The 24,509-nt window shown below is 42.1% G+C and overlaps 1 protein-coding gene across 1 annotated transcript in view; it reads right to left on the bottom strand.

Moving 5' to 3' along the window:
• kcnk12 (potassium channel, subfamily K, member 12) overlaps positions 1-18,951 on the bottom strand; it is a 45,453-nt gene extending 26,502 nt beyond the window's left edge. Inside the window, exon 1 of the mRNA XM_076974858.1 lies at positions 17,246-18,951. Within this exon, the coding sequence (XP_076830973.1) occupies positions 17,246-17,585 (340 nt within the window). The 5' untranslated portion in view covers positions 17,586-18,951. The remainder of the gene's footprint in view (positions 1-17,245) is intronic.
• Positions 18,952-24,509: the final 5,558 nt, after the last annotated feature.

Below are 24,509 nucleotides of genomic sequence, written 5' to 3'. Positions count from 1 at the left end.
AATAATATAAAGTGAAGAAGTACTAAGGTAATAAGTAATGAAGAGCTGAAGTAGCTAACAGATCAACAAAACTACTGTACACATATGAATATGAGGTGGAGGACTGGAATAGGGATACATATGTCCCTCCACCTCATCTTCCTTAGACAATGCCTTCTTCATAAAGAAGAAGGATGCCAGGTTGAAACATTGCATGAACTATTGGGATTTAAAGGTAATCCCTCTAATCTCTGCAGCCCTAGAGACATAATAATAAATTACATCTATGTACCTGTACACCTTTCAGGGTTAAATAAGGCAACAAATGCAAGTCTTTGTTCACCATGGCTTCTGGCCAGTACGAGTTTGGTTTTGTCCGCTTTTTGAGGATGGTATGCTTCCCCTCCCTTGCAGCTCTCCCTACAGCTCCCTATGTTGGAATCTGCTGTACCAGCACCTCTTCAAGTAATTTGGACTGCATCTGGTTAATCTGGGCATTACACACAGGCCAATGGCCAAGTTCTGAGAGTCAACTGAGATAGGCTACCATCTACCAACCAAGAGATTGCATATTGATAGCAACAAGAGATGCCCAGAACAGGCTATGGTGGTAAACGTTACCCCATGTATGTTGACCCTTTTACTATCAAATGAATAATCAATGAGGTCAACTACCAGGTCAACCTAACTTTGGGTAGCTAGGTGTCCTCCACATTTCATATGTCCTCCTTTAAACCCTTTACTACAGGTCCCCTATATAAAGTTGTTCTGCCTACTATTCCTTTGCCTCCACAGGATGCTGGGGCAGAAATGGCCTATTCAGTCAGCTCTCTGATGAATATGCAATGACGTCATCATCATGCTTGCACTTTCAGGCCTGCTCCACATTGCCTGGGTCACCTCTGCACTTGGTCTTTAGTGTGCCCTTCGGGGCTGCTGACATGCCACTGTCATCGCCTAGTCAAAGCTGCACTCATGCAAACACAATCATGTCTCCCAATAACTACCACATTCGCAATCACCCACTTAACACTGCCCTCATCTATTCCTTACTTCAATTTTCCTTATTTTACCCCACGGGAACTGTTTCCCAGCACTCATCATTAGTCTGTTCTAGACTAATCTAGATTTTTCTAGGATCGAGAAAGCATATTTTTTCACTTTCCCCAGCATTTTTTGCCTTTTTTCAATAAACTTGTTTGTCTCCACCCATCATACTGTCACGCTACGGAGGCCCCCTGCTGCTGCCCCCATCAGCGACAGAATTTCATGTCCTGTGACGTTGTGTTCGTCCCTCAGGTGGGCTTGGCCCATTAGGAAACCTGACACCTGAGGGTCGTTTGTCTTTCTATATAATGTCTTGTCTTTGTTCAAGTTGACTGCTGGTTATTGTATCCTTTAATTTGGATTATGTCACGGGTTGAGCGTTGATGCACTTTATTCACTAAATCCTCCATTTTCCCTAAGACTTGCTTGATCACTTCCTTCTTTTGCACTCCCTTGCCCGTCACATGTACTTTGGTCCTGGGTTGAAAAAAACATCACAATGCAATTCACTGCTATTTATTTGTAACATATTTGACATTGATTCTTTTAAAATTGTATATGTTTTAAAATTCCAAATGCCACTTTGAAAAAAGCTAAATGATCCAGTGGCTTGCAAAAGTATTCATACCCCTTGGACTTTTCCATATTTTGTCACATTACAACCACAAACATAAATATATTTCATTGGAATTTAATGTGAAAGACCAACACAAGGTGGTATTCAATTGTGATGTGGAAAGAAAATTATTCATTATTCAAAACATTTTTATAAATAAAACATGAAAAGTGTGGTGTGCAAAAGTATTCAGTAGAATACATCAATTCTCTGCCAGGGGAAAGCAATGTTCTACTGATGCCCTTCATTTGCCCAGGCTTCTAAACACAAGGACTACCCAGTGAGATAATAGGTATTTTTAAATAAAAACTTACTTATTAAATAATGATGTATTAATAATAAACATCCTACCTCATCACTCAAAAGTTGTCATGCTATTTTTTGTAATGCTATTAAACTGTAAGTGACAATTACAGTTGGTGTGACGATGGGTGCAGCGTGAAGGACGAGACACAAAATCCCTCTATAGCAGCAAACGTCACGTTTAATTCTGACAATGATTGCGCAATAGCGCACGGAGAACAATACACATAAACAGCAACGTGCAGACTTCAGACAATGACGAGCACAAGACACTGCGCGAACGCACATTAAATAGACCGACCACATCAACCCCACGTGATGACGAGATGAGCCACAGGTGAGACGAATAATTACAAGACACACCCGCACCCACGGAGATACACTGACGCAGACGATTAGACGCAGACAACGTTAACACACGCCCCAAAGGAAGGTTTCGGGGACCGTAACGTGACAGTTGGATTCTGGTGGACACTGTATATCGTAGAGGTATACTTTGTGTTCATGGGGGGAATGGAAGACCCATAGGTAAAAATATAAATCAATACTGTTGACCTATGTTTGTTCACCTCCTTAACTGCTAGAGGTGGTGTTTCTTTAATATTGTGCAGCTTGAACACACAAATGCAAAATGCATCATCCACACATATTGAGGATTCATTTTAATTCTTTGTAAATGCACTTTCTCAAACAGCTGTACCCAATTTAGATCCACTTATGAGTTGGATCACATGATGATAAACAATTGTACAGTAGCCATGAACATAATTGTATTAGACACATTGCTTATGCTATGGCACTGCAACTGTATGTCCTAAAATACTTCAAAATGTATTATACAATATCTATAAAGACTGACAACATAATTAGGAAATTTCACTCTGTTGCTCCACTGAAGAGGAGAAGGTTCAAAAAGTATTAATACAAATTAACGATCTAACATGAAATTACATAAAAATAGAAAACAGATCATGTATCTGCAAATTTCAACTGTAAATCCAAGGCTGAGCATCTTTTCTCAGATGAATGATATGGAAACGTCATATATGTAGCATGAAACTTCCATTACATTAGCTTCAGCACTGTTTAGTTGTTTTTTAAAAATGACATTAAGAAGATGTATCACCTTTTGAGCACATTATTGAACACATTGACAACGAACACCCAGTGTGATGCAATTTGGCATTTCTCTTGCCAGAAATAGGAGCTATTTCTGCCATCTGAGGGCCTCAAGGGATATGAATACTGGGCCAGACTCTGGGAAAACAGAGATGATGAGGCAGAATTTTATAGTTTTTCCTGATGCCTGTGTTTCTGTGCCAAATAGGAAATCATTAGTCATAGACTGGAGTGTAAGGCTCCTGCGTAAAACAGGCACAGGGTGGGATGGAGTTGTGGAGGACGCAGGGGTTGGTGAGCAATCTTCAGTCTGCAGCCCAAATTTAAGCACCATCTGCCCATCAGTCAGCTTGATTCTGATCCTGTGCCAGGTTTTGCAGATTCACATTATATTGCCTGGTTGCACATTCAGACATGAACAAGATTGTTTCATTTTTCAAGCTGTCCAAAAATCTTTTTGGCCCTACTAGATTATTTAGTTTATCACATACTATTTATTGTTTATAGAAGCTATATATTTCATAATTCTGCCAACAATTGATAAGAATATGGTGCTGGCCTATTAACTGTTTCATTGGCCCCTTCTTTAGAATTGTTTTGGATTAATAGATGTTAGCGTTAATGCTATGCTAAGAATGGTCTGCAACCTAAATAATATCCAAGTAAGTAAGGTTTTGGGTATGTACCAAACATAAATATGTTCATTTGGTATTAAATATCACTGAGACAGTCAATATGTTTTTTTGTGTGTGGGAAAACAAAAGTACAGAAACTTTAGAAAACACAATTTGGGCTCAACCCCCTATTTTAAGATACTGGAACAACAAAACAAAAAAAAACCTAATATAATATTAAAGTTGGATACTCACAAACATTCCACAGAAGTTCTACTGACCCTTGAAATCAGTCCCCATCAAGATGTCATCAGTCATCTTTTCATGATCTTCCTTGAGATGCTTTGGTAAGCAGTGCCAATTTAATAACCAATGTAAATTTTCAGCATCACATGGGGACTCAAATAGAAGACACTGTAGGAAACTGAAATATGTGACACATATTTCAAACTTTGTTAAAGATTATGCAGACTGATATTACAATTAGACTCACTGTTGTGTTTCTCAGACACATATTGCCCTCTGTCTTAACAGTGCTGTATAAATCATCCATCTGATACACACAATACTTCATCCTGATTAGTAAAGTAATGCAAAGTCAGGTATTATATTTTCCTGAGATTGTTCTTGCTTTTATCTATTATCAGATTCTGTGGCCCTTGAGCCATGCATGGTGTCCCATGGAGGTTTTGGCCGGCCATCAGTCGGCAATTTATCCAGTGGAGAGTGGTAGGCCATGATCGTTGGCACAATCATTAATCCTAATGATTTATTGCCTAAAAAATATGCCATGTTGCTCTTGGTCCTCTCTCAACGTGAGTTCTGATTTCCTTCATCAGCTCCTCTCTGGCTCTTTCCCATACACAGCTTGTTAAAAGTTGTATTAACCTTGAATTATAAATGAGTTCTGGCTATCATGAAAAGAGTTAATGGGCAGCTCTTTGTCAGTGAGAGATCTTCTGTTTAAGCATTGGATAATTACTATATTCTGAATTGTTAGTCTATTTTTGAGTCAGGTGAATCTTATGTGCAGTGGCTGTGCCACCCAATGGAAGATTAGTTCCCTTTTGAATCTTGGTCTTCCCAGGGTTTTTTCCTAATCCTGGCTTGCTCATTAGGGATCTGGACCATGCATTTGTATAGCTGCATTGTGACAACATATGTTCTAAAAACAAAATATATAAATATATATATATATATATATATATATATATATATATATATATATATATATATATATATATATATATAAATAAATTTGACTTAGACTATGACAGTGGCAACCATGTGTGTTTGTGTTATCTGTTACCTGTCCTGGGCTACCTTTGTCAAAGTTACTAAAACTTCCATTTTACAAAAAATCAACGAAAGCCTACTTAGACCTGTTTTACATTTATTCTATAATGTTTTGGTAATAAATAATACTTTGTGTTAGAGGATGTGTAAGTTGTCTTCTGTCTTTGTGACAGCCCAGCCTGTGTTTAAACAAACAGCAGTCCAAAGAACAGAGCACAAAATGCAGCAACAGCATTGTGTTCCACTGCAAACACAGCTGCTCTCAAGACACGACAAAGGCCCTTAAATCCACAAAAGAAAAAAGCCTTTGTATATGGCTCAATGAGTCTAGTGTGTGAAATATATCAAGCGTTTGAGAGGCAATCAGGGTCATTTATGGTACAGGAGTCTAGCTTGGCTCACTGCTCTGAGACTGCTTCAAAAATACTGTAGTAGAGTAGATTATTGAGGCGTAAAGGAGGGAAATGGAATTACTTCCAATGATCAGCATTTATATCTGAATAAGAATTCTTATTCTTCTTACAGCTTAATTCTTCTTACAGCTTAAGCTGTGTGTAAATAAATAATTGGTCCTAAAATTTCTTTTAATACTATGAGTTTTCAAATGGAAGATTACATTCATTGTGCACTGTATTAGCACATTAAGAGCTAGTCCTCTGGTGGCTGTGAAAATGTACAATTGAGACACAAATAACTGATCTTTGATTAAAAAAAAGAGATAAAAAATAATACAACATATATTAGAAGTCACTTTTAGATCATTGAACAAATGTAGTACCTTACAGTAATAATGCAAATATATAAACTTTATAACAGCAGATATATTAATTATATGAAGCTGCTTATATTTGCTAAAAATGAGTAATCATGCTCTCTGTAATATTAAAAGAGCCATAATCACAGCAAATCTGGAAATTCCTTTTTTTTCTCAAGTTACTTTGTCAAAAGGCCTGGAATAGCTTTGCCTAAACACTAGCCATCAAAGCACCACTATGTGCTGTCTCTGCTTGTTGGCTTCCAAATGCCACAGTACCCTTAAGGAACCAAAACATCCCTTCACAAGTTAATTGCTCTATGTGATTGTAAGACCAGTAACTTCAATCTCCCATTCATGAATGAATGAATGTTCAACTTATATAGTGCCTTTCTAGATACCCAAGATCGCTTTACAATTTTAACACAGGTACAACTCTTACACTACCAATCACACACTGGCAAGAAGCGGCAGCCAATCACACACAATGTACTCTCTTCCGGGATCCACAGCCCCCTGGGGGACTGAATGGGGTGCAGGAAGGGGGGAGAGTACAGATCCTAGTGACAGAGCACCATCCACCACTGGGCACACAAGTACACACATTCATGCACAGACACTCAGACAACTGCTTTTTATTGAACATGAAGACACACATACACACTCAGGAAGAATTTATCAGGGAATGCCAATTTTAGCTAACCTAATTCATTATTGTTATTATTATCATATTATACATAATTATAATAAAGGTAGCAAAATTGCATCAAAATCATTTTAAAAGCCTTGGCAGGGATGAATGGCCAAGTGGGTATGTCATAACTTTTAAGATAGGAGTGATATGGCAAATTTGACTTTTGGCACTGAGAAAAGTGTCTAAAAGATTTTTAACAATCTTTAAAAAAAAAGTTGTAGACGCTGAAGTGCTGCAAGTCCCTGAGCTTGATCCCCTGATGGCATGTTATTAGATAAGAAGACTGAATTGAGATTGAAAGTTAACCTTAGGTATTTTGCAGACCTGGCACTTCTTAACAGTTCCAGTAATGAAACTCATATCTTATTATACAAAGGAGAGCAAGACAAAGAGAGACTAAGGAGTGGATGGGTGGAAAGAAATTCCCTGTAGACTATAATTCAGTTGACACTGTTTGGCAATCAAGAGTTGGATTCTCCTATGAAAGCTCTACCCTGTGCCACCTCCTTCTTCTGTCATACTCTTTCAATTCTTCCTTCAATCACACACACACTAGGGTTGCTACCTGTCCCGGTTTTCCCGGGACTGTCCCGGTTTTCACATCACTGTCCCGGTTTTCCCGGGCTGTCCCGGTTTGTCCTGGTTTTCCATCTTTTTAATATTCGGTCCCGGCAAAAAAAAAAATAATTATTTAATGTCCCGGTTTTCACTAGGTTATTTCAAATTACTATTTAGTGTCATGTGTTCCTGTCTCCCCCCCTTGTCAGTCTTGACTTTTGTTTTGTTCTCTGTGTTTGCGTGTCTTTTATTTTGACATTTCCTAGTTGTCTCTGGTTTCACACCCCTGCCATGTTCCCTGCCCCTCGTTATCACCTTCAGGTGTGTCTTGTTGTGTCCCTTGTTTAGTTGCTGTATTTAAGTCCTGTGTTTGGTCCTGGTTGTTGTGGGTTATTGCATGTTGTCAGTCGTAAGTTACCAGTTGAATGTGCTAGTCTTTAATAGTGGTTTTTGTTGAGTTTGGTCCTGCTTTCTGTGTCTTTTTGTGTTTGCTGTCATATCATCTGTGGTCTTTGTATGTGCTGGAAGCTTTTGTGTTAGTCCTTTACATTAAAACCTCCTATATCTGCATCTGCGTCCTACCTGCCCAGCCTTGTTTGTGACAGAATAACCCACCGTCACAATGGACGCAGCAGCTACAGGAGTAAGACCTGTGCCAAGCCTACCCCCTCCCAAGGATGTGGAGGACTATGTGGCACAGTTGGACTGTTTGCAATCCTGTCTCGCCCTGGACACTACGGGTAGGCCTCTTGCGCTGCCCTCCCTGACTCACTGCCCGGACATCTACGATGGTGAGGTGGATTCAGCCGATGGCTTTGTACTTCAGAGCAAGGCCTATGTCCAGTTTTTAATGTGCCCACAGCCACCAGACATGGTTCTCGTACTATTTCTGAGGACAAGACTAGTGGGTAAGGCGCTGGACTGGGCAAACATTGTCCTTACCCACAGGTCTGAGGAAGCCTGGACGGTAGAGGGCTTTTTCAAGCTTTTGCAGGCACGTTTCTCTGGTGTTGTCCCCGGGCCTTACAACGTGTCGGTGGTGGACCATCCCAAGACTTTTTTGGGGGGGCGCTGGGAGCCTGTGCATCAGGTCCTCACGTCTCCTCAGTCCGACCCCACTGACGTTGAGGGGAGGATGAGGGGACTGAGGGGTGGCATAGGGGCAAACCTGTGTTCCCCAGACCCGCAGCCGCCTGCGGCCACGGCGCCTCCAGACCCGCGGCCGCCTGCGGCCACGGCGCCTCCAGACCCGCGGCCGCCTGCGGCCACGGCGCCTCCAGACCCGCGGCCGCCTGCGGCCACGGCGCCTCCAGACCCGCAGCCGGAGGCCCAGGAGAGGCCTGCACCCGCGCCGGAGGCCCAGGAGAGGCCTGCACCCGCGCCGGAGGCCCAGGAGAGGCCTGCACCCGCGCCGGAGGCCCAGGAGAGGCCTGCACCCACGCCACCTGTTCCCGCGACCCGGAAGGGGTCACTGCCGCTTGTTCCCGCGACCCGGAAGGGGTCACTGCCGCCTGTTCCCGCGACCCGGATGGGGTCACTGCCTCCTGTTCCCGCGACCCGGATGGGGTCACTGCCTCCTGTTCCCGCGACCCGGATGGGGTCACTGCCTCCTGTTCCCGCGACCCGGATGGGGTCACTGCCTGCCGACGTTCACGAGGGCCGCCTGGGGCCTGCCGACGTTCACGAGGGCCGCCTGGGGCCTGCCGACGTTCACGAGGCCCGCCTGGGGCCTGCTTCTGTTTCTTGTGCCCTCACAGGGCCCGCAGTGGCGATTCCACCCACCTGTGGGCCCAATGTTGACATTGCTTTTGCTCCCCCTAGTGTTGGTTCCCCATCTGTGCCTGTGTCCCCGTTTTTGCCCTGTTCTGTGCCTGGTTTTGTTTTGTTCCCTGTCTCTGTGCGTGGTGATGTCATTGTTCGTGTGCCCGTGCCCGTTTCTGTCTCCGGTGTTGTTGTTTCCGTCCCTGTGCCTGTGTCTGTTCCTCGAGTTATCACCCATTTTGTTCCTGTCCATGTGTCTGTAGTCCAAAGTATTGTTGCCTCTGTCGCTACCTCGTTCCCTGTTCCCCGTTCCGATCCTGTTTCTGTTGCTTGCCCTAGCCCTGTCCAGTCTCCCGATGTCCCGTTTGCCTGTCCCCCTCAGCCTGTTTCAGCCCCTGTGTTTGTGTTCCCTGAACCTTTGTCCTCTGTGCCTTCTTTTGCCCCTGGGTCCTCTGTTTCTGGTGTGTTCTCCTCATTGCCTTCGCCCCTGTTCCCTGCGTGTCTGTCGTCTCCTGCTCTCGGTTTGGTTCCTCCTGTCTGTGCTTGATGTTGGGTTTTTTTTGGTTTGGTTTCCGTTGCGCACCTCGGAGCGGCGCGCCTTGGAGGGGGGTTCTGTCATGTGTTCCTGTCTCCCCCCCCTTGTCAGTCTTGACTTTTGTTTTGTTCTCTGTGTTTGCGTGTCTTTTATTTTGACATTTCCTAGTTGTCTCTGGTTTCACACCCCTGCCATGTTCCCTGCCCCTCGTTATCACCTTCAGGTGTGTCTTGTTGTGTCCCTTGTTTAGTTGCTGTATTTAAGTCCTGTGTTTGGTCCTGGTTGTTGTGGGTTATTGCATGTTGTCAGTCGTAAGTTACCAGTTGAATGTGCTAGTCTTTAATAGTGGTTTTTGTTGAGTTTGGTCCTGCTTTCTGTGTCTTTTTGTGTTTGCTGTCATATCATCTGTGGTCTTTGTATGTGCTGGAAGCTTTTGTGTTAGTCCTTTACATTAAAACCTCCTATATCTGCATCTGCGTTCTACCTGCCCAGCCTTGTTTGTGACATTTAGACTGTTTCTGCACACTTTAAATCCGTCTCTTTTTTTTCTCGCTGTGTCCATTTTACACCCCACCAACCGGTTTATTTACTTTGCATCATTGTACTTCACTGGTGAAAGATTACACTGGTCAGCAATAAATACCTGTTTTTTTATGAATTGTTTGCACACTGTAAATATGTTTTCAGAATTTCTCTATCACAAAGTTTTTTTTCTGAATACATGCATGTCATTATGTATAATGGAAAAGTGTCACGAAAGTAACAGGATTCCCTCTAAAGTGGATCCCCTCTAAATTGGCAAAAATTGGCAGACCATACACATATTATAAGTGTAATAATATCCTAATTTATGTAGGCTATATGTAATGTAAAGTTTAACTGCCCCGTCACTTCAAAGCCTATATGTTATTGTAAAATGACATCAGATTCAAATCAGACATCAGTAACATCAGATTCAAATCAGATTAAACATTGGCAATAAATTCTCATATAGCCCACTAAATTCTTATATACCCTGCCAGACTCTAGGTTACATAAGCCCATTTTTGTTTCCTTAAAATAAAACTAAATATACTGACACTGATATATAAAGCCAAATATTAGAAATCATTAGTAATGCAACAATTTCAACTTTGTAAGGCTTACTAAAAAAAATTAAAATATTGGACTATTTGGAAAACAGAACATAAGAGTATTCATACATTTTGCTGCAAGCCTGAAATTCTCAGAGGCATTAAATCACATGCACATTTGTTAATGAGCTCAATGTATAGAGGTGATCCATATATAATGTGCCTTAATCACATAGGTCCTACTGCATAATAAAGAGTTTCAAAAACCATTTGGCTAAGTCTAAGTCTACATAAACCTTGCATTGCACTGTACTATGGGCATGGTTTTCAGCAGCTATAGGCTATGAAAGCTATGTCATCAGAAAATGCATCTTCTGAAAAAGTCAGAAAGGCATGATTTAACACAATCGTTTGTCGTATGTTTTTAATTAATGAAATTACTGCAGAAACTTCACAGGGTGTCATTCACTGCACCCAGACATTTCCTTACTGAACCCACCAATCAGGTTAATTCCACCCAGACCATGATGCTCCTGTACTAGATCCAGATGTCCTTGAGTAGCACTGATATAATTAAAGTTGGAGTTCCAACCTCACTGTGAGACATCAAAAATCGATATGTGTGTGTGTGTGTGTGTGTGTGTAAGCGTGGGAGAGAGTTTTATGAGGTCACTGTGTGCAGAATCAGTTGAATAATCAGTTGGAGACAGGATGAAGAAAAATCAAGATTTGCTGTCTCCTATTAAATTTGTGTGAATGTGTGTGTGTGTGTGTGTGTGTGTGTGTGTGTGTGTGTGTGTGTGTGTGTGTGTGTGTGTGTGTGCATGTGCCTGATTTATGCACTCATCTGTCCTAAAGTGGGTTCATGTATGCTTACAAAAGCTATGCATAGGCAGATGCACTTATACAGAGAGGTGGGTTTATTTATACTGTTGTTGTGTGAGTGCCACCCCCAACTCTTACACAGAGGGCATAAACGAAGGAAATGGGGATGCAAGATCAGGACAGAAAAAAACAAATAAACAAATGACCCCGTCATATTCTTGGATGTGTACAAATGCATCTGTTTACTTAGGTGTCTTTTTACGCAGATACCACTGTGCAATTATAATAAGTCATATTTTGTTGTCTAAATTACCATTAGCACTGTTTATCCATGTACATCTCAACTTTCATTTGTTTCAAGTTCTCATCTAGTCAATTTTGGCTCTTATGTATAGCCATTTTAGTCTTTTAACATCTATGTATTGATAATCATTTAATCATCTGAAAATAATATTTTGTTATGATTTATCATTCCTTTGTTACATGGCTTTTTAATTTGTAAAGTTTTCATACCAGTTTCCTTAAATGCTGTCTGTTTTGACACCATTGGTCTGTGTGTGTGTGTGTGTGTGTGTGTGTGTGTGTGTGTGTGTGTGTGTGTGTGTGTGTGTGTGTGTGTGTGTGTGTGTGTGTGTGTGTGTGTGTGTCTGATCTCCTGAAATCAGAGGCCATAGAAATGTCACAGTTAAAAATGGAAGTGAGCGCCCCTTGCACAAGGGGATGTTCAATCACATGAAAGCCGCACATGCAGTATCCTTAACAGAGTGGTGATGTGGTGGCAAGACTCATGAAACTTACATTCACATCTACACATAGGAGATCAGAAATGCTGGAGTCAGTGGTGGAATGAGAGGGAGATAGTAGGGAGAGGGATATGGAAAGAGGGAGATAGAAAGAGACAAAGAATGGAGAGGTGGGGGATAGAGAACCAGCACAATGTACATACAGGGCAGTGGATGAAGCTGCTGTTAGTCATCCTGGAAAGCTGACAGTTCAATAGAAAAGCACAAGAGCATGAGGATTCCTGTTCTCGATTACCGCACCGTCTGGAAAGGGACAGAGGGCTTAGTTATCAAATCACACCCACCTGCAGAGACTCTCACCCTACCGAGCTGATTACCTTCACCTGTTCTGATTGTGAACTGAATGTGCTGAAATGCTTTGAACTGTGTATGAACTGTAGGGCCAGTAAGGCAAATTCATTTTAATGGTTTAGACAAGGTGAAAGTAGCAAGCAAAGAAAAAAATGAAGACAGGAAATGAAAACAGATGTATGAACAATATACCTCTGCATTGTCAGACGGTTGTAAAATGAACCAATAGAAAAAGAGGTGGCAGGACAGAAAGAGAGAAGAAGATAAGTGTATTTACTATTTTCAATGCTGATACTATGCAACAGACACTGAAAACTATTGTTTTCAATAGTGTAATGTTGTTACACTGGTACTGTATTCCCTCTTAATCCCCCATCTTATCACTTCACTACTCTTGTATTGCATTATTGTCCCGTTTTGTGACTCTTGTCATGTGTATGTCTATATCTGTGACCTTGTACAGTTATTGTCATCATTCTCTTATTATTTATAATTTTATTATTACTTCTCAGTGTACTTCGTAATGTTTTTTAGCTGGAACTTGGGAAGGAGAGTACGTAATTTTGATTCTCTGTATGTCCTGTACATATGCAGAATTGACAATAAAACTACTTGACTTGAAAGAAACGTGATAAAAGAGTAAAATATGTTCCCTGAATAGTGACTTTTTTTTTTGACCAAGTACCAAATCATTGTAGTACTCAGAATGAGGGTCCAGGACCAAAACCATTTTATAGTATTAGGGCAGCGTTTCTCAAAGTGTGGGCGCACCCCACTAGTGGGGCGCATGGGTATTGCAGGTGGGGCGCAAGCAATTGGAAGAAATGAACCTTTTTAAGCCTGTCGTTTTAATGCCTGTTCGTTTTGCATAAGCCCCGGATATTTAAAATGTCTGCGGAACAGTGTGAACCAGGGCTAGATTCGGCCCTTTTAATGAATTTGTACCGTCCCCCCGTTAACAAATTACGTTCGCCACACCCCCCTCAACAAATTACATCCGACACCCGGGTGATATGGGACAAGTGGGGCATGGACTTTCCCCTTCTTCTGAGGTGGGGAATGATATAAAAAGTTTGAGAACCACTGGTTTAGGGGAAGTCTCAGAAACAGGAGGAATATTTATGTGGCAGGTCACACATATTCACATAATGGCATGAAAAGGAATCAAAGAATGTCAAACACACCTTTTGTTTCCTAAAGGTAACTGTGGTCTTTAACAGGTTTTATAAAAGCGATTTGGTTCTTCATTCCAGCTTCACTGCTCATGCTTAGGTCCTGGCCCATTGACTCCTGATCAGGGAAGCGTATAATAGACCAAACTAACATTACTACAGTATCTGCTCTTTTCCCATCACCTCCTACCCTCAAGCCCCATAAAATCCCTCAAGCAGAGCAGGGCACCTGAGGAGAATACCACCATGCCTGAAAGCAATAAATAAATGTAAAATATTTTAACATAGTAGTAGATTTGCATGAAAACAAAACATAAAAGTTTAGGAAAACTTAAAAAACTATATAGTGCAGATTGGTATAGTGCAGATTGTTAAATAAGTTTCATGAAAATGATCAAATCAGATTAAACTTCTAGATTAATATTTATTGTAATGTTGCTCCTTCCCTTCATGTACCAGGTAAGAGATTTCCCAGGAGAGATGTTGACTTTTTCTCCATTCCTAAGCCAGCTAAACATCATTCTGATAAGCATTGTCCATGCAGCAAATGAATTCACTCAATAACGCTAAACATAGGAGTGCTAGGGTGACAAGAAGTCCTCTGAAAACGAGGTGACAACAGTACGTTCTGAGGGGCAGAGATCTACCAGCCAGTGAAGCTGCTTATAAAAGCATTGGGCAGTTTGTGAGACGAGATATTTTAAAGTTATATCTCTATATTGCAAACTAATACAATGGTGAAAATGTGCAGATGCACCAGCTGCACTTCAGTAGATTCAGAGGAGACAGATGCACCAGACCACTTACATTTCTAGCACTTTGGCAGACATTAATCCAGAGCAACTTACATATTTAGCAGTATGACTGTATGTGTATTTCTGGGAACACAGCCCATGTTCTTTATGCTATTTGTACCTTATTCTACCTCCTCTACTAGGAGAGCTACACAGCAAAAACTGTTAAATTTTCAACATTTCCCGAGTATATTTTCACTCCCAAATAGTAATTTTAATACTGTTAGATTTAAATGATGTTCAGTGTTGGAGTTATCTGACAGAGTTGACCAAATAAGTATTAATCCCACAAAATGACTCCCGCAAAGATGTCATTAAACCCCACCCACGCATTTCACTTTGCCCATTGAAAGTCGGTGCCTTTTTTTCTTGGCGAAAGATTTATTTACCCCGACTAGCGGGATTAAGCGGTTCGGATAATGAATGAATGAATGAATATTATTATTGTTATTTAATCAGTCTTATTGAAAAAGGTTTCATTTCATTATGTGAAATGCATTATGTACAATAAAACACCCTCAGAGATTGTATACGTACAAAACTGTCACGTAGGGCTACGCCCCCTCTCCTAGCTGTCACTCCGGTTTCCCTGTTTCCTCGTGTCTGTGTTGTTCCCTGCTCCTTGATCCCACCCAGCTTGTCTGTTGCCCTGGTTTCCCCTGTCCGCCACGCCTGTGTTCTCATCGTCTTCACCTGTGTCTGGTTTAGTCTATACTATATGTGTAAATATAGTCCCTGTATCTCCCATGTCTAGTGTCGGTTATTTTGTGCATTCATGTTCCTTGTGATCGCTACTGTTTGTAAGTTTGTGCTTTTGTGTTATCCATTATCCGTGTGTTTTGCCTGTCCTTTCTCAGTTAGCCTGCCTTGTTGTTTTCATTCCCTGTCAGTATGCCTGTGTACATTTCGTGTTCGGACTGCCTGCCTCGGTATTTCAACTCTGTCTATGGAATTCCATTCAATAAATCTCGCTCTCCTCAGCATTTGTGTCCGCCTCCCTGCTCTGCATCATGCAGATTGTTACAAAAACCTTGATGCCAGGGACCGAATAGCTAATGTGTTGAGGTGATTAGCACAGTTAATGTTAACATACTTAACCTAGCTAATTTAGCAAACTGGTAGTGATAGCTAGCTAGCTAGCTCTCCATAATTGGCTGATTCAACATATGAGCAGTTGGACCTAATGAAGTGGCCCCGGTGAGTGAGTGTATGTATGTATATACAGTGTTTATATATATTAGTATGTAATAGGGAACATGTGGCCTCATTCCAAACTACAGTGGCTGTGATTGACAGTGTTTTTAGTTCCCTTGCACGTTCTTGCACATTTTATAGTTTTTTCACATTTGATGCAATATTTTTTCACAATTGTGTTCAGATTTGATTTTTCCTACTGATCAACACAAAAACACAAATCACTCATGTCAAATTGAAATAAATCCATAATTTATGATTGCATAAGTTTTTACTTCCCCCTTGCACTGACATTTAAATCCACCTGTGTGCAATTGTGGACTTACTTTGTCACTTACTTCACCAGGTCACATAATTAACGGTCCACCTAATTAAAGTCCACCTGTGTGCAATTGAGGAGTTACATATTATTTCAGTGTAAGTACATGTGTTGATATGTTAGTTAGATTAGTGCAAACCTGACACTGCATGTCACACTGAGAACATTAAATTTGTTGTGAAGTATTGGGTAGAAATACGTATCTTGAAGGAATACTTCAGGTTAGCTATTTCAGAGGTGCAAACCACCATGCACAGCAGTTTCTGACCAATTCAATCAATCTACATTCCACAAAGACAAAGCAAAAATGCAGGTTATTGGAATACTTTAAAGATTTTAACATAAAAAATGGAAATATTGCATTGACTTAAATATTCAGACCATTAATTTAGGACTTGATTAAAGTGCATGTGGCAGTAATGATAGCCTCAAATCTTCTTGGGAATGATCTTACAATACTTTTTGTTGGAAGTTTCTTTCATTCTTCCTGGCAAAATTGTTCACGCTCAGCCCTGTGAAATAGTGGGAACCAGTACATAATCATTTCCATATCTCTGGCTGGCTAATCCAGAACTTTCAAAACATTTTCTTGAAGCCACTCCTGTGTTTTCTTCCATTTATGTCTTGTTGAAAGTAAACTTTAACTTCAGCATGATATCTTGGCCACTCTTGAAAAAAGAAAAACAGCCAGAATTGTTCTTCACACAAGTCTTCACACAAACACACACAAATTCATAGACATAACTACAAACACAAGCACACACACACACACACACACACACACACATACACACACACAAACACCAACTGACCAGTGGGCACCCTTGGAGGTCCCCTTGCTCTTTAGTGACCTTTGCTCTTTAGTGACCTATCACAGATATAAATGTTATTTGCAATGTGCAGGCATTAGCACACTTGGTTTTTGGGACCTAGCCATTTAGCAGACTTTGAGCCTCAGGCTGTGTCCTGAACTTCAGCAGCAGGGATCTTTCCTCGTACCAATGTCACTGGCACGCCCTAGAGTGCACTACACACTCTTTGGGTGCCTTGGGGCAAGAAAATGCTTATCTAGTTTGCTGGTGCAATGCCAATGGAAAAAGTGAAATGTGTGCAAACACTGAGTGCATCTTTTATCTGCAGGCAGGAGGATGCCGAGAGTGGATGTAAGGTTATAAGGGCATCCATTTTGCCTTTGGGTTCTGCATTATTGTAAATACATATTTGTACCATTGTTACAGTTTTGTTGTAACACTTAAATCTGAGATGATGCACATATATACCCACACTCCATCAACAGACAAGCCAGATATCCATGGTTTGTTGCAGAGGTTAGAATACTGTTTGAGAAAAAAAGTCAACTGAAATATTGGCATATGCTATTTGGAAGGGAACTTTTACAAATGCTCAAATGTTAAGATAATGCACGTAATTAAAGTGTGGAATCCAGTTGTTTTCAAACACCCTTAAACATTTCAGAAATATTACTTCAACAACTTACCGATAGTTGACACAACTGTTCCAACAAAGTAGAATGCCCCTGTAAAATCCCATCTTGGCCTGAGGGTGTCGGCTCTAATTCCTGCAGCAACAGCAGTTTCATATTCCCGCAGAAAAGAGTTCAGATCCAGCAAACTGATATTGAACCTGTCGCTAAAGTTGTACAGAGTCCGGTTCCAGCGTACATGGGCTTGCAGCTCTGATGGCCTCTCTATTGCGGAAAAGACTGCAGCACCACACAAAAGGTATACCGAGATCAAGATGGCTAGAAGCAAAAAGCGGCCGTTGTCTTCGTTAATGTGAAGGGAGCGGCAGCCTGGCAGTCGCTGACCAGGCATCATCCAAATTTTAGCACCACCAGCGCAAGGGACAGCGACCAGCTCCGCGTTGGAGCTTGCAATGGCATTTGCGTGGGTCAGATTTTACGCGAGAGCACTACTTGTATCATTCTAGCATTGATTTCTGGAATACTAACATATTTATAGCAAAGGTAGAAAATAAACGATTTTGAAGAGACATTTTTCGACCTCTTGTAAAATTATAAAACAGGCAACGTCATCTTTAAAGTAATTGTGTTACGTTTCAATGCATCCCATGAAGTCATAATCTTTGTAAATCCGCAAAGGGCATCACGCTAATTCGTTATTTTATAAATTACACACTCAGAGAAAAATATCTAGTAGTAATGTCCAGTGCGAAAGCTCTTTTTTATACTTTTTACATGCTGCAACAGTGCTCAGACCTGTTCTGGTTGGCCATTCTGCGAGGATTGCCTGAATAGGCACTCTGTTCACCCTTTGTGTTACTGCATCAAACTGCCCGTCCCGACAATCGCATACATTTTGTCTCTGAAGCTGAGTTCAAAGAAACAACACGTTATTTACTTTTTCATTTTAATTACATTGTCATGTTATATATGAATTCGGGGGAAAATGCAGAGCTACGATATTAAAGGTGAACGAAGAATAAAAACAGTATAATGCATCAAATTTGTATATCAAATGTGCTCACCGCCCTCAAAATAATACCGTCATTGGAAAAATAGACGAATTACAAGTGTCAACGAATGAAGATAATTATGCCACGGAATTAAGCTGTACATGATCTTAAATCACGTTAAGTTTATTTTTGTATGTCCTAGGACCAATATATTTGCTTTGCTTTAGCCGTTCTTCTTCTCTGCTTCTGCGGGACCCGCGACCATATGCATTGTTGCAATATGGCTCATTATTGGTTCATTCGTATTATAGTTTAAATCCACCGGTGCAGAAAAACATGTCACTTCTCGTTTGCATCATCCCATTTGCACACTTTGCTCTTGTTTTAAATCCTCTTCCATGATTCTTTCTATTTAGTTATTAAAAAATTACTTAACGGTCACTTTCACTCTATCCTTCTGCCGTTTTAGAGTGCGTAAAATGAACAGGTAATAAGTAGTACCAATCTGCAAACGTGTCCCAACAGCGCTCACATCCTGCGGTGGCCTTGCTAATCGACAGTAGCAAGCAAATCCGCCGTTGAAGCTATTAGTGTGGAATACTCCAGTGAAGCTATCCTCAACGTGTCCCCAGCCGCCAAGCACGCGTGAGGTGTAGGAGGGCAGGGCGTGCGTAGTGCTACAGGCTTGCCCGAAATGTGCCATGAGCAAAAAGATGCGACACGGCATACTCATGCATGCACATTAACAAAGTGCAAAAATAGTGTGAATCAGAGATATGAGTGTTTAAGCCAATAACGCGTTCTCGTCAAAAATCTTGTGCATATCTCGTTCAGGTCAGTTTGCGGTTACATTGTCCACGACATGTCAGACTTCAGAGAAGAAAATTGGCACTACTGCTGGGTCATGGCTTTTTCTGTTGAACCGAGCTTGACTAATCCTGATGCTAATTGCTAATTAGATATGGACACCTATATTTACAGTACAGTTCTATGCCAGTCTTTCTTTCTTTTTTAAATTTGCGCCGAAGGAGTGTGCGTGTGTGTATGTATATATATATGTGTGTGTGTGTGTATATATATATATATATATATATATATATATATATATATATATATATGTGTGTGTGTGTGTGTGTGTGTGTGTGTGTGTGTGTGTGTGTGTGTGTGTCACGGTACGGCGGCCCCCTACTGGTCGCCTCCGTCTACAGCAGCAGCAGTTGTCGTGTTGTTGTTGTTGTGGTGTTCGTCCCCCCGCCTCATGATTATCATTCCCACCTGTTTCGAGTTGTTAGTCCAGTGTATTTAAACTCTAGTTTCCATGTAGTCTATGCTATTCATTGTTTGTATTGCAGCCATATTGTCCTTGTCTGTATGTTTACGGCTGTTTGTTGGTGTCACGTATGGCCACGCCCCCCTCCCTTAGCTGTCACTCCGGGTTCCCTCGTGTCTTTGTTCCTTGCCCATTCATCCCGCCCTGCTCGTTTGTCTCTGTGGAAGAGGACCTCCCTCCGCTACTCCCGGAAGCCACTCCCCGAAGGCTCCCCAAGAATTTTTTGGGGGGGAGTAGTGGCCACGTCAGCCGGGAGGCCCCGTCCTCCGATTACGTCGGTATGGCGGTCACGCCCCCCGATGACGTCGGTATAGCGGTCACGCCCCCCGGTGGCGTCAGCCCGCGACCCGGATGGGGTCGTCCACGCCCCCCGATGACTGCGTTCCGGTGGCCACGCCCCCCAATGGCGTCTGCACGGCGGCCCCGCTTCCCGATGGCGTCTGCACGGCGGCCCCGCCTCCCGATGGCGTCTGCTCGGCGGCTCCGCCTCCCGATGACGTCGGCCCGGCGACCCGTCGTCCGGTCCCTGCAGCCCGTCGTCCGGTTCCCGCTGCCCGCCGCCCGGCTGCTCCTGTTCCCGCTGCCCGCCAGCCGGCCGCTCCTGTTCCCGCTGCCCGCCAGCCGGCCGCTCCTGTTCCCGTTGCCCGCCAGCCGGCCGCTCCTGTTCCCGCTGCCCGCCAGCCGGCCGCGCCTGCTCCCCCAGAGACTGTGCTGCCTGCGTGTGGGCATGGACTTAATATGTTCCCCTTGCTCCCATGTTCCGTCCCTGGTTTTGTGTTGGTCCCAGTTCCTGTGTGTGTGCATATTCGTGTCCTTGTACCCGTTCCTGTGTCTGTGTCTGGTGGGTTCCTCCAGGTCCCTGTCCCCGTGTCTGTTCCCCGAGTGATTACCCACTTTGTACCCGTGCCTGTCTCTGTTGTCAATGGTGTCTTTGCCTCGGTGTTTGCCTCTGCCCTGTTCCCTGGCCCCACTCCTGTGTCTACTCCCAGTCCTGTCCCGTCCAGTCCTGCTCCCATGCCTCGCCCTGTCCCTACCTGTGATGCCATGCTCCAGCCCAGCTCCTGGCCAGTCTCTGGTTCCCCTGTCCCTGCCGTGCCCCGGTCTCCGGGTCCTGCTTTCCCCTGGTCTATTCCTCCAGTCAGTCCCGTGTCCGCTGTCCCTCGTCATGCTCCGTGGTTCCCTGTCCTGTCCTAGTCTGGTTCCTGTCCTGTCTGCCCTTGCGTGCCCCGGAGTGGCACGCTTTGAGGGGGGGTAATGTCACGTATGGCCGCTCCCCCCTGCCTTAGCTGTCAGTCCGGGTTCCCTCGTGTCTTTGGTCCTTGCCTGTTCATCCCGCCCTGCTCGTTTGTCTCCGTGATTCCCTATGTATTACCACGCCCCTGTGTCATTGTTATCACCTGTTCCTTGTTTCAGTTCTGTGTATATTAGCCCCTGAGTCTCCCTTGTCCTTCGTCGGTTATTTTGGTTGTCTTGGTTGTTCATGGTGTGTTCAAGTTTTGATTCTGATCGCCTGTTATTCTCGTTCCCTGTGTCTCCCTGCCTTGTTCGCGTTTCCTTGTTTTCGTCATGCCTGTCTATGCATGTTATTCGGACTGCCCTCCCGTTATGACCCCGGACTGCTTCTCTGACTCCGATGATGGTATGCCCTGTAATAAATCTCGCTCTTCTCAGCATTTGTGTCCGTCCCCTCGCTCCGCAGCACGAGCTGCGTTACTGTTGGGTTTAGTCTTTGTGATATCATTATGTGGAACTCTTTAATTCATTTGACCGTAGCCTGTCTTCATGACCCTGATTTTGGACCCTTCATAAATCCTAATTTTTCTCAGCATATGTGTCTGCCTCTTTGCCCCATGATGCCAAGGTGTCACACTATAGTGCTTGTTGAAACAGTCTTAACCTTTGTATTAATGTAAATGAGTGAAAGGATTTAAAATACTTTAAAGCAAAAATATTGCTTTAATTAACGTGCAACAAATTATTGCTGGTTATGGTTTCCATCTCTGTTCTCCCAGCTACCTCCCACTAAAGTGAAGAATTACTTTAATGGTTTTACAAAATTTTGTTTTGTTTCCTCCATGAAATACATTACTGTGACGCAGGAGGCGGCAGACGGATGAGACACAGATCCGCTGGTTTACACACGGTCACTTCTTTATTTTTACACATATAGCGCATATAGCGCATGGAGAACACTTAATGGACATGGCAACGTGTAGACTTTAGACAACGACGAGCACAGGACACTGCGTGAGCGCACATTAAATAGACAAACCACATAAGCCCCACGTGATTACGAGACGAGCCACACGGATAATCACAAGACACAACCACACGCACGGAGATCCACAGACGCAGACGAGTAGACGTAGACGACGTAGACACACGCCCAAAAGGGAGGGGCCGGGGTCCTCAACGTGACAATTACACTCATATCCATTATAATTGGAAATTTTAAAACCGAAAAATGTTTATGACTCACTTGTTTTTTTAGAGCATTAGTCAGTGAATTATTATTGGTGGCAGATCTGTCCTTCCCCTGGCCAACCTGATCAGGTTGAGTACACATAACAAATTAGATTCAGTTCCACCAGCTGTGAAACATTCACTGTGTCATTCTCGTTATAAAACTAAACACACTGCAATGTATAGGCCTTTGTAAATGATTCTGAAGGTGAAGGTCAGAGATTATGATTTATTTTTGTCATAGCAATAAGCATACCCACCAGTTGTCTCTCTAAACCACTCTCACAAAATTACTTGGATATATAATGTCTACAAAGCAATAAAGATTTACCTACTTGGTTTGTCAATCAAACATAGTTTAGTGTCTTACAGTATATTGATCATGTTTACTTGTTTAGATGGAACACTGCTAATTCTGAATGAACTTAATTCCTTTCGCAATTAAAAATTCCTTCCATTTTGAAAAAGCACTTCCAACATAAAATTTTCATTGTATTTCTTCTCATGAATGCTTCTTTTGTTTTTTGGGTTTTGTTTTTGTGTGTTTTTTTTTTTGCTGCCAGCACAGTATGTTTTTTGTGTGTCCACTGGTGTTACATGGCACTTCTCAGATTCTACCATGTTTTCTTAGCCAGTCAGATGGAGATGGGGTTTGAGTAATGGCATGTTAAGGAGTGGCGCGAGTGACTGACAGGAGTTCAATATACTTGCAAAGCAAAATTCCATCCAGGAATGCTTTTCAAATGGGTTTTCTCAGGATCCTAAGGTACATGTGTTGATGTCACTGCTGAACAGTGAACAGTAATACTACTGTTATTTTTGTAATGTTCTACATATTCAGTTTACAAACCGAAATATTCTACAGATTTCAGTTTATATGAAAAAGTACAAAATGGGGCAAAATCAACTAATGAATCATTACATGTGTTTTAACCTCCTTCTCAGCCTTTGAGCTGCAGGAAGACAACTAGAGGTCTACGAGAGCAGAATTAATTAAGACAGAGTGAATGGCAGTCTATAAATAAATTAAGATTCCATCATCTTTTGAAGCAAATGGAGAATTGATGAGGTAAGCCAGAATCATCTTGCCCTAATCAACAGTGCATCCCTGCCTGACAATGTTGTATGATCATCAGGCCTTTAAAAAATATATGGCCTCAGAACTTCCAAAGCACTGTTATTTTCATGTTGGCGAACACCAAAAAGTTACTTGCTTATTGTGGCAATAGAGAAAGTTTTCATGTACTGTTAGAATATGTCAGTCTGGCAGAACAATATCATGTGTCTCATACATAGTGGTGTGTTGTTATCTTATTATTTTATGATAATATAAGAAATACTTTGAGGTGACATGTAAAGAGGCAAAAAGGGGGGGGGGTCATGGATCTGAAAAGAGAAAGTAGTGAGTCCTTCTCCCTTGACATTACTTCAGCACAGAGGGGGAATAAATGAGAGGTAACAGGGGTGCTGAGATGCAGCACAGAAAGATAATGACTGCTGAAGAGTAGCATGCAGGTACTGTCTACTTTGAAACCTGAGAGCAGGTGTAGAAACTGGGTTCCAAGCAGAGCTGACTTTCACATCCAAATACACCTGTACATCAGCATGTGTAGTAAACACAAACAATACACTTGTAAATGTGTGCATGTACATTTTACATTCAAATGAAGATGGCATGAACTGGTTTTAGATTGTCTACGCAACTGCAAATCATGTGCAATTAAATGATACATGAAAATGGTTCATAAATACTTATTATTATGTTAAACAAATATGCATATGCACTTTTTCACCAAAAGCCATTAAACACATAGCAAATAATATGTATGTAAAGCTATGAATATATATATATATATTAGTTGTTTAATCTTCACCACTGTTGTTGTTGTTCATGAGGACTATTTAAATTACCATCTAAACAAAATGGATGTTTGAATTAAAAAATACCAGCCTCTGCAGTAGGTTGGAAATTAGCTTCTTGAATGTAATTGAATGTCTGGGTAATGACTGATCGTTGGGAATCCTACAAGATAAAGCTGGCCTATATTCTGTCCAGTTTGTTTATTTATTTATTCGTGAGAAAGGGGTTTTATAACCATGGGTGCTCATTGCAGATTAAAGAGTGTATATTTACACACATTTGCATAATTTTCATAAACAACAGGTGTTGCGCCGAATTCCGACTCCTCAGCAAAATAGTATAATTTCGGGCATTGTGTTGGAATCACCAAAATTTTACTCCCCTTATTAAAATTCCCCTTGTTGAACGTAGAGACATGTGCTTTATATGGAATAGCCTACATATCTAGATAAGTCACCAAAATAAAAAAGACATTAACCAGACAAAAGCACATGGATTAAGGAAACAAGCGACTTGATAGACATTTGGGGGTGAGCCAGACGTGACACCAACAGTGAATATTCCATCTGTTGGAAGCTATTTGTACCTAGGCTGGAATGGTTTCCTGTTCTCCTGGGTAGAAAAGAAGTGACAAAAGTCTATCAAAAGTCTGTTCAGGTTCAGGATCCCAGC

The sequence above is a fragment of the Brachyhypopomus gauderio genome, chromosome 15, assembly GCF_052324685.1.
Source record: "Brachyhypopomus gauderio isolate BG-103 chromosome 15, BGAUD_0.2, whole genome shotgun sequence".
In the NCBI taxonomy this organism is placed as follows: Eukaryota; Metazoa; Chordata; class Actinopteri; order Gymnotiformes; family Hypopomidae; genus Brachyhypopomus; species Brachyhypopomus gauderio.
This window is presented reverse-complemented; position numbering and strand designations above follow the sequence as displayed.